At 46.6% G+C, this 14337-nt stretch overlaps 1 protein-coding gene across 1 annotated transcript in view; it reads right to left on the bottom strand.

Annotated features, from left to right (window-relative positions):
• Positions 1–12776, bottom strand: part of BST1 (bone marrow stromal cell antigen 1) — a 29380-nt gene extending 16604 nt beyond the window's left edge. Inside the window, exons 1-6 of the mRNA XM_002709522.5 lie at positions 12352–12776; positions 11048–11174; positions 9274–9409; positions 5338–5420; positions 707–783; positions 281–373 (exon numbers count right to left, since the gene is read on the bottom strand). Coding sequence (XP_002709568.3) covers positions 281–373; positions 707–783; positions 5338–5420; positions 9274–9409; positions 11048–11174; positions 12352–12530 — 695 coding nt within the window. The 5' untranslated portion in view covers positions 12531–12776. The remainder of the gene's footprint in view (positions 1–280; positions 374–706; positions 784–5337; positions 5421–9273; positions 9410–11047; positions 11175–12351) is intronic.
• Positions 12777–14337: the final 1561 nt, after the last annotated feature.

Below are 14337 nucleotides of genomic sequence, written 5' to 3'. Positions count from 1 at the left end.
GGAGACCCAGATGAAGTTCCTAGCTCCTGGCTTTGGCCTGGCCCAGTCCTGGCTGTTGTGGCCATTTCAGGAATGAACCAGTGGGTGGAAGACTGATATCTCTCTCTCTATCTCTCTGTAACTATACCTTTCAAATAAATAAAAATAAAAAGTCTTCTTTTAAAAAAAAGTGGGAAATGACATCATTTCTACAAAACTGAAAATGTGAAACAGTCTTGATCATGTCACATCCCAGAAAGTGCAACTGTACACTATCATCATCAGTAGCAGCATAACTTACACTTTGGGCCCTTGGATTTCATGCATGACCCAGATCTCAATTCGTGTGATTTTATCCTTCTGCAGGTATGGAATTTCAAAATCTGCAAAAAACCTGAGAAACAGGGAGGACATTCTTAAAGTTCTGAAACAACATGGTACTTCTATTTCAGTTGTTAGTTGATTTACACATCAATTTTCAACAAAGCTTTTAGAATTTTTAATTTTTTAATTTTAGGTTGGTTATTTTTTATGCACTTATCAGCCGTTAATGGCTTAACTATATACGGTTCTAATCACCAGATTATTCCATCATTTTCCTTTACCTGCATTTAGAAAAGCAAGCGTGAAGCTGATGGTTAGGACGATTCTCTTTAGCCCCCATTGAAAACAACTGAGCAATCATGCTGGAAGTCTCTATTTTGTTTGTTGATGTTGGAATGCTCACCCTTTGACAGGATAGGCTCCTTTTGGCTCTGAACCATTCAACATGACGTAGATCACCCCAGAACTATCCATGGAATACTGCAAGAAACAAGTGTTTTGAGCAACTATATCATTTTTCTGCTATGAGATGAAATTTTTAATAGAAAATTCTTAATACTTGCAAGGATATGATACATTTTGTATTTCATACGGCTCAAAGAAATGCAAACTGGTTGAATTTGGAAAGCAAACTGCTTTGAAAGTTGAAAACTCACGTACTCAGTGTGGGGAGCAATCCGGACTAGACTGAGTTACTCGAATTAAGACTTATTCTATGCATCTGCTCTCCCACAATATGGCGCTGGGAGAGAAGTAAACAGCTTCCGCACAGCTGCCTCCAGTTCAACTAATAAATTGTAGGACTTGCTCCTGATTGGAGAGCAGCGTACTCGGCGTGTGGGCAGCCGAGTTAGGATTGGCGGAGGAGGACTATAAAGGAGGAGAGAGACGGCATGCACCAGGAACATCTATGGGGAACATCTAAGGGAACCCGTGCAGCCCCCGAGAGAACCGGCCGGCGGTGTGCCGCTCCCCTGCGGAAGTGGGGAATGTGGCCAGGGGGAACTGCCCTTCCACGGAGGTGGAAGGGACAGTAGCCAACCCGGGAAGAACCAGCAGCAAACCCGGGGAGGGCCGAGCAGCAGACGAAAGAACAGCGCAGGGTCTTGTGTCGTTCCCCCACGAAGACGGGGAGCGACATAATGGTGCCGTGACTCGGATATGAAGCCTAGGCAGGGCTTAGTGTCGTTCCTCCACGAAGAGGGGGAGCGACATAATGGTGCCGTGACTCGGATATGAAGCCTAGCCAGGGTCCTGTGTTGCTCCTCCACGAAGAGGGGGAGCGACACTCAGTAGTTTTGTGTCTGGAAAAGTACCCTAGAAGATGACACTAGGGGACCAACACTGGGTATAGTGGGTTAAGCTGCCAGCAGCCACACCAGCATCCTACACAAGCGGGTGCTGGTCCAAGCCCCAGCTGCTCCACTTCCAATCCAGCTCCCTGCTAATATGTCTGGCAAAGCAGTGGAGGATGACGCCTATGGCAGACCCAGATGGAATTATAGGCTCATGGCTTTGGCCTGGCCTAGCCCTAGCAGTTGATGCCTTTTGGGAAGTGAACCAGTTCCCTCTCTTTCTGTCTTTGTCTCTCTGATTTTCAAACAAATAAATAAATATTTTAAATAAATAAAAAAACAGATGATACCAAGTATCCAGCACTGCTTCATCATATCAACTAGGTTATGGTTCCATAACAAAGCCCATCAAAATTGCAGCATTAAACAACCAAGACTTATTTTATGCTTCTCCCATGTGGTTACCTCAAGCCCACTGGGGTTCTGCTCATGTGTTTTCATTCTAGGACCCAAATTGAGGAAATGGCTCCATCCGCAAAGTTGCTGATTTTCAGGGAAGCAACAAGGGAAAGGTAATAAATCATAGACCAGTTCTTTTCAAAAAAATTTTCTTGTTTGTTTATTTGAAAGGACGAGTGACAGAGAGAAAGGGTGAGATGAGAGAGAGAATATGAAATCTTCCATCCTCTGGTTTACTCCCCAGATGGTCTCAGACCAAAGCCAGGAGCCAAGAACTCCATCTACGTCTCCCAAGTGGGTGGCAGGGACCCAAGTATTTAAGTTATCATCCAGTGCTTTCTCAGGTGCATTAAATCGGAAGTGGAGCAACAATGACTCAAATCATAGCTACAACAGGGGACCCCGATGTTGTAAGCAGCAGCTTCCTCACTGCACCACAATGCTGGCCCCACAGACTGGTTCTTGAAGGCTTCTACTCAGAAGTTACACATGTCACCCTCACTCACAAATGGCCAGTGTAAGCCACATATAAATAATAATAATGACAAGAAACAGGAGACTCAGGAAAAAGCAAGTGAGTGATGCTTGACAAAGAGCATAAAGGACCACAAATGTTGTGCATGGAGATGTGCAGTGCAGCATTGTTTGTAATACAAAAATACTGCAACCAATCTAGAACACTCGAATGGGAGGGAAAGGATGGAATTTACATGTCTGAAACACTCACTGGCCATTAGTAAAAAGTATAAAGTATACACACTAGCACAGGAAGTGTTTACATTAAAGCCAATGAAAGATCAGTAGTACAGAGTCTGCTGTGCTGAGTATGATTGGACAGAAAACAGGAATTCCCAAGTGACAGGCAATCCAGAGAACTTCCAAACCCCCAGCTCAGAATCCTATTGGAACATGTAACTTTCCTCATACAAATATGTGTACCAGAATAAAGGCAGGGCTGAGGGTGGATTATGCATCACTGAGCTGGATGTGGTTGGGTCTACTCTTCAGGAACGTGATGTCCAATGCCGGCTGCAGCAAAGCCTTGTAATCCATGTCAGCCACACCGAAGAAATCCTTCCAATATGCTAACAGAGGGAAATCCTCAGCTGCCCAGGTCTGATGACCACATGCTGAAGCAGTGGTCTTTAAGTAGTAGGAATATGGGTGGTGAATTTCTTCACTTAATTTTCCATAATTTTTCTTTTTCATTTTTTATATTTATTTGAAAGTCAGAGTGACAGAAAGAGACAGAGAAAGAGAAAGCTTCATCTGTTGGTTCACTCCCTAAAAGCCTGCAACAGCCAGGGCTAGGCCAGGCCAAAACTAGGATCCAGGAAATTCACTGAGGTCTCTGTGTGGATGGCAGGGGCCTAAGTACTTGGGCCATTATCCGCTGCCTTCACAGGTACACTGGCAGGAACCTGGCTCAGAATTGGAACAGCTGGGACTTGACCCAGAGCTCTCATATGGGATGTTGGCATTGCAGGCAGGGGCTTTACCCACCATGCCACAATGCATGTAATAAGTAATTTCTTATTATCTATCATTAGTAAATACTACATTTATAATAAGAAAAAAAAGTTTAAAAATGCATGCAAGGGCTAGCGTTGTGGTATAGTGGGTTATGCCTCTACCTGCAGTACCAGCATCCCACATGAGTGCTAATTTGAGTCCCAGGTGCTCTACTTGTGATCCAGCTCCCTGTTAATTCACCTGGGAAAGCAGTGAAAAATGGCCCAAGTGCTTGGGTCCCTGTACCCATGTGGCAGACGTGGAAGAAGCTCCTGGATCCTGGCTTCAGCCTTGCCCATCCCTGGCTGTTGAGGCCACTTGGGGAGCAAACCAATGATGGAAGACCTCTCTCTCTGTCTCTGTCTCTCCCTCTCTAACTCTGCCTTTAAAATAAATAAAAAATCAATCTTTAAAAAATGCATGCAGATACAACACTGCAGCCCCAGTATGGTTTCTTGACTTCTTTGTACCTCAGTTCCCCATCTACAGAACAAGGGTCATGAGAGTCTCCACCACACAGGATTGTTGTAAAGCTGAAAATACTTAAAGTGGTAACTATAGACACATACTGAATGCATGTCTGCTGTGTTTCAAACCCTCTGCTCATCACTACACTGAATTACTTCTTCTCTGGCTTCAATCACCCAGCGTAGAATAAAGGCTCAAAAAACGGTGGCATTATATCCCATTGCAGACCTGGAGGACATGGCAGAGGTGGTCTGGAGTGCAGACCTGGCAATTTCTCCAGGCAGAGTATTTGTTCCTTTCCACAAAACATTGATAACAGCACCCCCATTACTGCTACAATCCCGCTTTCAATGACGACACATCCATGACTTCCTGGTTCCCAGTAAGTCCTCACAAAGATGTGCAGGAGAACCAAGGCATGGAATACCATGTTTTTGCCAGAGGGGACCTTCTGCTTGGCTCCAGACTGCAGCCATAGCAGAGGGTAGAACCGAAGTCCCTCTTAGCCTGACCAACAATGGACCCAGGGGATACCTGGAGATCCGAAGTGGAAGATGGATCAAAGAGGTAAGGATAGACCCAGAAGAGGGGCCATGATGGTGGGTGGACATATCCTGACAAGGAGGACAATGAGGATAATCCAGTCAAGATAGCTAACATTTAAAAGTCACCAGCTCTCTGTCAGGCACTGAGCCATGGACTTGATCATCCTTTTTCATTCTAATCTTTATTCTAACCCTGGCGACAGAGAATGTTGGCTGTAATCACTGGCATTTTATTGCTATAGATATTACCATCGATTCTGGCCACAATATTCTCTGAGGAACAAACTTACATTAAGCAACCATTTCTGGGTCTCCAAATCATCTTCAGCCTCCCATCACCTCCTATCATCCTGCTATCAGTCTTTGGTACAGTTCTGACCCTTACATCTAGATCAGGTGTCCCAGGGTCTCCCACTAGGCAGAAGTTACCCGTTTTACTCAATTATAAAAACGTCACACTAATCTGAAACACTAATAATCATGACATAGTAGAAATAATAACAACTATGTAATATCCTCATCTATAGTTAACATTTACCAAATGTTTTCCTCTATGCCAGCCCCTGCATTAGATCTGAATATTTTATTTCCTTTAACTGTCACAGCTTTATGGAGCAGAGAGAATGAAGCAGGATGTTGTGAACATGGAAAGTGAGGCTAGGAGATGTTACATAAGAGTCCCCATCTGAGCCGCTCTGTCCCACATCCACAGGTCCCACACATGCCAGCCACTGATCCACTTCGCTCAGGATTACCTGGATGGATGCCCTTTTCCAATAGGAGTCCACGGGATTGTTCTCACAGTCTTCTGAGGAAGGGCAGGATTCATAATCGAGTCCTACAGGGGAAATAGACAAATACATTTCATTTCAGAGATTATATCAGGGTAGAATTAATTTAAAATATCTTCTGCAGCCACAGAATATATTTAACCTGAGTTCTGCACAGTAAGCACATATTTAACTTGCATGGGCTCCCATCTAATCCATAATACAAAACATCTGAGCATTTGTCATTTTGCTCAGCACGGATGTGTGGCAGGCAAAGAACTGAGCAGCTGGCTAGTGGGTGAGCCTAGCAGAACACTGAACATAAGTATGCTAGCTGGGTTACTTCTCAACTGCAGCTCTGCTAAAGTGACTTTTAAAAGCCCCACAAGCAAACAAATGAGCAATTTTGCTTTATTGGGAGAAAATTCAATTGTTAGCCCTGGTCTTAGAAGTAAACACAAGAAAAAGAAACCAACAAGTTGGTATTTCTTAACCAGAAAATAGAGATTTTTATGACACTTAAAATATGCCAATGCAAAAATATATTAAATTTTTAAAAGATTAAGGACACTATTCATCAGGTCTATGGGATAGGGGATGTGCTCATCATCTACTCCATTAAAAAAAAAAAGAGAGAAAGGGCCAATTGAAAAGTCATTCCAGGGAGTTCTCCCAACGGGGCAGATGTGCACTGCACTGTGTTATGGGGGCAGTGCAAATCTCCTGATTGGTAATGTGTTTAAAGAGCAGTCCTCCAAGGCAGTATCCATTAGCTAAGACAGGACCATTATTTAATCCTTACTTCAGTAAGTGGTAATTACTTCTTTGACTCTAGATCTGAAAATATTTCAAGCAATACTCCCTGCAGGTAAACATCCCACATCTGCAGGCTCATCCACAGATGGTTCTTAAGACTGAGGACTAGAATTTAAATCCCTAGCTTCCCAGTATATCTTCTCCCATTTCTGGAAGCCAGGGCTTAAGGGGCTATTTGTCCCAACATTAGTTTCTTCATTTGTCTATTCTATAGTGTCTTTATGTTTAGACTGTGAACAACTGGTAATACCATCATCTACTTATTTCAAAATATTTTCACAGGGAATACATATAAATTATTTTTAAACAAGGATACATGACAAGAGGGGCCAGCGCTGTGGCTCACTTGGTTAATCCTCTGCCTGCTGTGCCGTCATCCCATATGAGCGCTGGGTTCTAGTCCCAGTTGCTCCTCTTCCAGTCCAACTCTCTGCTATGGCCAAGGAAGGCAGTGGAGGATGGCCCAAGTGCTTGGGCCCTGCACTGCATGGGAGACCAGGAGGAAGCACCTGGCTCCTGGCTTCGGATTAGCGTAGCTCTAGCCGTAGTGGCCATTTTGGCGGTGAACCAACGGAAGGAAGACTTTTCTCTGTCTCTCTCTCTCACTGTCTTTAACTCTACCTGTCAAATAAATTAAAAAACAAAAAAAAGTATGATCTCATGTTCCTGGCAAGAACTGTTATTAACAGGTTGGGCTTGCCATCTTAGTTTTTTCTATGTATGTATTTTCATAAATGTATTGTGTGTATGTATTTTTAATTGAATGGCAGCATACCAACCACTATATTCTGTAGCTTGATCTTTCTGTTAAAAATATACATATGTCACAAACATCCTTCCAGATCAATAACTACAAAGCCCCATCACCACTGAGCATGGCCCCTCCGTGTTCCCTGCTATGAACATGTCATTATTCAGGCTGACCCAAACTGCTGGACTTCACTTCCTTCTGAAATGAAGACCTTTGATAGGATGGCACAGAGAGAACCAAGGGGGGAATAACCTACGGTTTTCTGGAAAACTCTTACTTTCTTTTTTTAAAAATATTTATTTATTTGAAAGTCAGAGTTAAGAGAGAGGAGAGGCAGAGAGAGAGAGAGAGAGAGAGAGCGAGCAGTCTTCCATCTGATGTTTCACTCCCCTTTGGTCACAATGGCCAGAGCTGTGCTGATCTGAGGCTGGGAGCCAGGAGGTTTTTCCAGGTCTCCCTCATGGGGGCAGGGGCCCAAGGGTTTGGGCCCTCTTCTACTGCTTTCCCAGGCCATAGCAGAGCGCTGGATTGGAAGTGGAGCAGCCGGGTCTCTAACCAGCGCCCACATGGGATGCGGGCGCTTCAGGCTAGAGCGTTAACCCACTGTGCCACAGCGCCAGACCCATGGAAAACTCTTTACTTTCTTCATACTTTTTCCATCACTCTTTTCTCCCATTCTCCCCACCCCCTGCAGGTGCATCAAACTGAGGCTTCCTGGTCACTCTCTATCAGAAGAATGGCCAGGTCCATCTGACCTGCGCTGGACAAAGCTTGTTCTCACAGGGTCCGGTGCCACTTGGCCCTCCTTTATTCCTCTGGCCTCAGAGCCCTACTTCCCTGGTCACTCACGACCCTCCTCGCTACTCCTTAAAGATGCCAGACACACTTGCACCCGCGTTTGCACTTGCTGTTCCCCTGCTCAGGAAATGCTTCTCATCTGCTCAGGTCTCCGCTCCAATAGCAGCTTCTCAGTGAGGCCTTCCAATGGCATTTAGGTGAAACAGCAACACTTTCCTTCCCTGACACCCAGCAGTTCCCATCCTCTTCCCCTCTTGTTTTTCGGCACAGTCCTTATAATCTTGGGGCAGACTACATGTTTTACTCCTTTCTATGAGGGTAGGGTATTATTTTCTTGGTCCATTCTCTGCTGTGTTCCCAGTGTCTTGATGAGCAGAGCCTGACACATAGTATGCACTCTATGAATTTTAGTTGGGTAAATGAATGGAATAAACAGAAGAGATACTAGGTGAACTCTTACAGTGCCTCTGATGTAGGGGAGTCTACAGTCTTCACGTTGGGAATTCTCGCAGCTCCTTTCGCTGTCGGCCTGTCCAGTGTCGCTGGTGCTCTGGCAGGCTGCTGTGTCTCCCTGCTGCTCCTCAGCACCCAGTCCTTCCTGCTCTGGAGCACACCTCACTGCAGGAGATGCCCCTCCCAAGGCCAGAAGCTAAAGGCAGGGACAGCTGTACCACCAACTCCTGACTCCACAGTTGAGTGATTCAGGAGTGTTTTCAGTACCATCGGGCCAGCTCTTGTGCCTCTAACTTTCCTTCTGATTTTAATCTTGAACTATCTGGGCAGCCTTGGAATCTGTCAGAACAGGGTCCAACCATGGTCCCACCACTTCCTGCCATTTAATTCCCCTCAGCCTGTTTTCTGCTCTTGGAAAAGAGGGTGGTAGTCAGACTTACTCTGCTGCTCACTAGCTCCATGCCACTGAGAGAGTTTCTTAGCCACTATGCCTCAGTTTCTTCATTTGTCAAAATAGGGATTATGGGGGTCAGCACTGTGGGGCAGTGGGTTAAAGCCCTAGCCTGCAGTGCCGGTATCCCACATAGATGCCAGTTCAAGTCCCAGCTGCTCCATGTCTGATCCAGCACCCTGCTTATGGCCTGGGAAAGCAGCAGAGGATGCCCCAAGTGCTTGGACCCCTGCACCCACATCGGAGACCTAGAAGAAGCTTCTGGCTTCGGATCAGCTCAGCTTCAGCTGTTGTGACCAACTGGGGAGTAAACGAGCAGAACAAAGACCTCTCTCTCTCTCTCTCTCTCTCTACCTCTCTCTGTAACTTTGTCTTTCAAATAAATAAAGTAAATCTTTAAAAAAATAGGGAATACAATAGTATTTCCTGGGGCTGTTACAGAGATCAAGTCTGCTAATACTTGTAAGTACTCAGCTTGATATCTAGCAAAAGGTAAGTGCTGTCCATCTGTTATTATTGTTAATTATTATTACCACCTACCCCGGAGGATCTGGGGGGGATCCAGTGAAATAAGTGCATCTGAGAGCATTTGTCCCAAGTGGTTAATGCAGAGCAAGTGGGAGCTCTTACTTTATTTGTGCAGCAATCTTACCAGAACCATTCTTCTGTCTACACCAGCTCAAGAAGTCGCCAACTCTGCCATACAGAACATCGCATAGGGGCATAAGGCGATGGCCGTTCTCCGCAAAGCTAGTAACAAGCAGGTGGTTATTTTCCCAGAATAGGGACTAAGGAAAAACAAACAAACAAAAAATTTTACTATATATTAAAAGCAAAATGAATTTCAATGACTTACTATCATCAAAACAAATCATGCAACCAGTTTGGTTGATTTTTCATTTTTAAAATTTGAGAAGCAAAAACAGAAAGCTAGAGAGAGAGAGAGAGAGAGAGAGAGAGAGAGATAGTACTCCAACCACTGGTTCACTCCACAAATGCTCACCAGGAGCTGAGAGTCCAGAATTTAACCCAGGTATCTACATGAGTGGCAGGAACGTAACATACCTAATGTGAGCCATCGCCATTGTCTTCCAGGGTCTACATTAGCAGGAAGCGGCAGTCAGGAGCCAGAGCTGGGAATTGAACCCGGGTGGCCCAGTCAGGAGTACTGACACACAATGGAAAAATCCGGTTAAGAATGAGTATGTTGGGCAGGCAGCGGTGCATCAAGTTAAGCCACTGCTTAGGATGCCTGCATCCCATTTTGGAGTGCCTGTTGGAGGCCCATCAGCTCCTCTTCTGAGCCAGCTTCCTGTTAATGCATCCTGCAAAAGCAGAGGATGATGGCTCTAATACATGGGTCCCTGCCATCCACATGGGAGCCCAGATGGAGTTCTAGACTCCTGGTTTTAGCCTGGTCCAGCCCTGCTGTTGTGGGCATTTAGGGAATAAACCAACAGATAGAAGAACTTTCTCTCTCTGATTCTCTCTCACTCTGCCTTTCAAGTAGATAAAAATAATTTTTTAAAAGGATGATTATGTCAGAGAAATAAAAATGGTACCTAACTTGCTACAAACTTAAGCATTTTATGTTGATTTTCTCATTTATTTCCACTTTATCAGACCTTGAAGTGCAGACAGAATATAGACACAGTTTTCTTAAGGAAACCAGCACTGAATACTCTTTAAAAAAAAAGATTTTATTTATTTGACAGGTAGAGTTACAGACCGTGAGAGAGAGAGACAGAGAAAAAGGTCTTCCTTCCGTTGGCTCACTCCCCAAATGGCTGCAACGGCTGGAGCTGCGCCAATCCAAAGCCAGGAACCAGGTGCTTCTTCCCGGTCTCCCATGCGGGCGCAGGGGCCTGGGCAGTTGGACCATCTTCTACTGCTATCCCAGGCCATAGCAGAGAGCTGGACTGGAAGAGGAGCAACCAGGACTAGAACCCCACACCCATATGGGATGCTGGCGCCGCAGGCGGAGGATTAACCTAATGCACCACATCGCCGGCCCCCAGCACTGACTACTCTTAAGGCATTAGAAGAGACTGGTCTCCTGGGAGGATACTGAGACTGGGGGCTTTCTGAATCACTAGAGGTTCAGCCACTTGGCAAGTTGGAATGGAGGCCACTCAGAGCTGGCCAGATGTAGAGGTGCAGTGTGAAAGGTCTGGTGATGTCCCCAGATCTCTGTGGCGAGGCCTTGTTGATCCATCGTATTGGGAAAGTGCCTGCTGCTCCACAAGCACGCAGGAGACCCAGAATCACTGTCGGAGACCAGGCTGCTACTGCCGCTGGGAGCTGGGCCGGGGCATTGTGAGTTTGCTGCTGGGTGTCCCGGGACACTGCAGGAGGCTGGGGCAGCAGACCTCGTGGGCTGCCTGTGCCCATCTACCTCCATCAAGACGGTGATGTTGCAGAGTTACCTTGTCTCTGGGAAGCGCATGCCTGGAGAGGTTAATGAAAAGGTCGTAGTCTGAGGGAAGCACAGAACAGGGATCCTTGTCCAGCACCACTTTGAATGCTTCCCAGATGGCCGTGCAGTTCTTTTCCCTGTGCAAAAGAACACGTTAAGAAACAAACCCCCCACAATGTGACCTGAAGCATTTCCTCTTTTCCCAGGGCTTTACATGTGATTTTGTTATCTGTTGACTCTGTGGATCAAAGAATACAAAACAAATGACTATGGTTCTGCGGACAGACTTAGAAATCTGACAACGGGGTGTGTTGTGACTCAGCTACGCTGGCATCCTAAATGAGCCACAGCTTCGCGTTCCAGCTGCTCCAGCTTCCTGCTAATGCACCTGGGAAAGCAGCGGAAGGTGGCCTGAGAGCTTGGGTCCCTGCACTCACATGGGAGACCTGGATGGAGTTCCAGGTTCCTGGCTTCTTCGGCAGTTGCAGCCATTTGGGGAAAGTACCAGCGGATGCAAGACCTCTCTCTGTGTCTCTCTCTGTATCTCCCTCTCTCTAACTCTGGCTTTCAACTAAATAAATAAATCTTAGAAAGCCACCTAACACTAGGTATCCGAGTAAAAGCGGAAGTGAGCACCAAGTGCAGCTGAGGCTTCCTCGGGCAGGTGAGGCTCAGCTTACTTGCCGGTGCCAGCCCTCTCTCCAGAGGTCCACGCGGGCTCTCAAAAAACACCTCCATCCACATTTGTAAGTTCTCCTTACATTCTTCTTTGCCCGTTTTTATTTGTCTTAAGTCCTTCACAATAAAAATAACTGGCACTAGAAAGGGCCATTATGAAACTGGGAAAACGTGGGCCAAAGAAGGGACCAAAAAATCAGTCGCAGCACAGTGCTGGGAAGAAGGACCCAAACCTGAAATGTTCTCTAGATTAGAGGAACTGAAACTTGAATTCCCAAAGGATCTGGATTCAAGAAACTCCAAGTGGAGACCACACCCTGAGGCCTGAGGGCTCTGGCTAAGAATCCGCTGGCTGGCAATGAGCCATCACTCGAACTCAGCTCTTCCTAACCTCACCTGTGGACCGACCCCCCAGTTAAACAACTCACTCCTCACCCAGACACAGTACCAGCCTCAGCGGTACACCCCACACTCCTCCACTGCGCCGCTCCTTCCAGAGCCTCTCCCCGACACGGCTCCCTCCCTTCAGAGCTCTGACACCTACAGACCATGTTTCCCGCCCCGCACGCTCTGCTCCGCGGTTTTCTACCGGTTTCCGGCGCCCCCCAGCCACGCCGCGCCACCCCGGCCGCTCACCGCTCCGCAGGGCTCAGCAGCAGCGAGCTGTACTCCGCACAGCGGCCCAGGAAGATGCTCTCCAGGTTCCTGCTGGTGCCCTCCCCGCGCCACTGCGCGCCCGCCGCGCCCGCACCAAGCAGCAGCAGCAGCTGCAGCAGCTGCAGCAGCCGCCGCGGCGCACAGCCCTGGGCAGCCATCGAGGTGACTAATGGCTTCAGCTTCCAGCCTCCCGGTCTCCTCCCACTGCCTTCTCTGCGGCTCAGATGGCTCCCCTAGAGCAAACACGGGCAGGACTCTCGCCCTAACACCTCCCTCACTCCCTTCTCTTCAGCAGTTCAAGACCGAGTGTGGAACATCACGTGGGACGAAAGCCCCAAAGAAGAAGCGAGGCTGGAGACAGGGGAGGCAGGTTTGGTTTTTCAGAAGTTTTTTGGCTCCAAACTGCGACACCTCTGCCAAAGGCCTTCTCTCACGGGCCAAGGAGGAGGTTTTTGTTGTTTTTGGGAAATAACCACCAAAAGGACCACATTGTTATTTGAGTTATTACTATGTGGCAAGCACTCTGCAGGTACAATATGTATTTACGTTTCCTAGATTTGTAACTCGTCTTGCAGAGGAGATAACTCAAGGAAGTTAAGGAACTTGTCTGGGGTCACAATCTGCTCCCAGTGGATGAGAAATCAGACAGCCAGCACTAAATAGAGCGCCACGTGGAAGGCCAAGACCTTGATCTGTGCACCAACAACCCCTAGGAACACGGAGGGCCTGGCAAGAGCTTGATAAAGATGGGTCAGGGACTCCTTACTAGTTTATTTGAATCTTTTTTTTTCTGTAACCAAAATCCATACTCTCCTGTCCTTAAGTCCACTTTCCATAAAACATTTTTAATTCCTTCAACAGTTTTTTTCCTCATATTTACTTCCATATTTCTAAATTGCATGCCTATATACTATTTCTTGATGTTTCCAATTTGAATATTATTATTTGACTTCTCGTATGCAAAAGATTTTGGCTTTAACCCCACCACACTCCCAAAGGCACTCTATTGTACCCATACACTCCAGACCCCACTCTGTCACAGCATTTAGCTAATTATGACCTTGTGGATGTATTTATGGCTGAGTTTACAGCATTCTCTGATTACATTTGCTCTGTAGTAAATATCTTGAGTACTCTAGAGATAGTAATTGTCTCCTTGCCTTACCACTTTTTTTCAAAAAAGATTTTTTTTATTTATTTGAAAGGCAGAATTAGAGAGAGAAGGAGAGGCAGAGAGAGAGAGAGAGAGAGAGAGAGAGAGAGAGAGGTCTTCCAACTGCTGGTTCACTCCCCAGATGGCTGCAATGGCCGGAGCTGCACCAATCCGGAGCCAGGAGCCAGGAGCTTCTTCCAGGTCTCCCACATGGGTGCAGGGCCCAAGGACTTGGGCCATCTTCTACTGCTTTCCCAGGCCATAGCAGAGAGCTGGATCAGAAGTGGAGCAGCCAGGACTCAAACAGGTACCCATACAGGATGCTGGCATCACAGGCAACGGCTTTACCCACTAAGCCACAGTGCCTGCCCCTATTTTTTTTTTTTATTTGAAAGACAGAGTTACACAGAGACAGGGAGAGACAAAGAGATCTTCCATCCACTGGTTCACTCTCCAAATGGCCATAATGGCTGAAGCCAGGAGCCTGGAGCTTCTTCTGAGTCTCCCATGTGGGTGCAGGGGCCGAAGCACTTGAGCTATCTTCTGCTGCTTTCACAAGCACATTAGCAGGAGCTTGATCAGAAGTGGAGCAGCCAGCCGGACAAAAACTCGTGCCCATATGGGATGCTGGGGTCACAGGCAGCAGCTTAAACTCACTAGGCCACAATGCCCCTCTACACCATCCCCCCTCCCTAATTAATTTCTTTCCTTCATAATCTATGTGTACTTAGGATTATGGCAAATTCTCTGCAAGACAGGTAAATCTCTTGGTGCATTCAAAAACATCACATCAGTCAATATTTCAAGCTGTC

Source organism: Oryctolagus cuniculus, chromosome 2 (assembly GCF_964237555.1).
Source record: "Oryctolagus cuniculus chromosome 2, mOryCun1.1, whole genome shotgun sequence".
NCBI classification, from domain to species: domain Eukaryota; kingdom Metazoa; phylum Chordata; class Mammalia; order Lagomorpha; family Leporidae; genus Oryctolagus; species Oryctolagus cuniculus.
The sequence above is the reverse complement of the archived record's forward strand: the minus strand, read 5'-3'. Positions and strand labels throughout refer to the sequence as shown.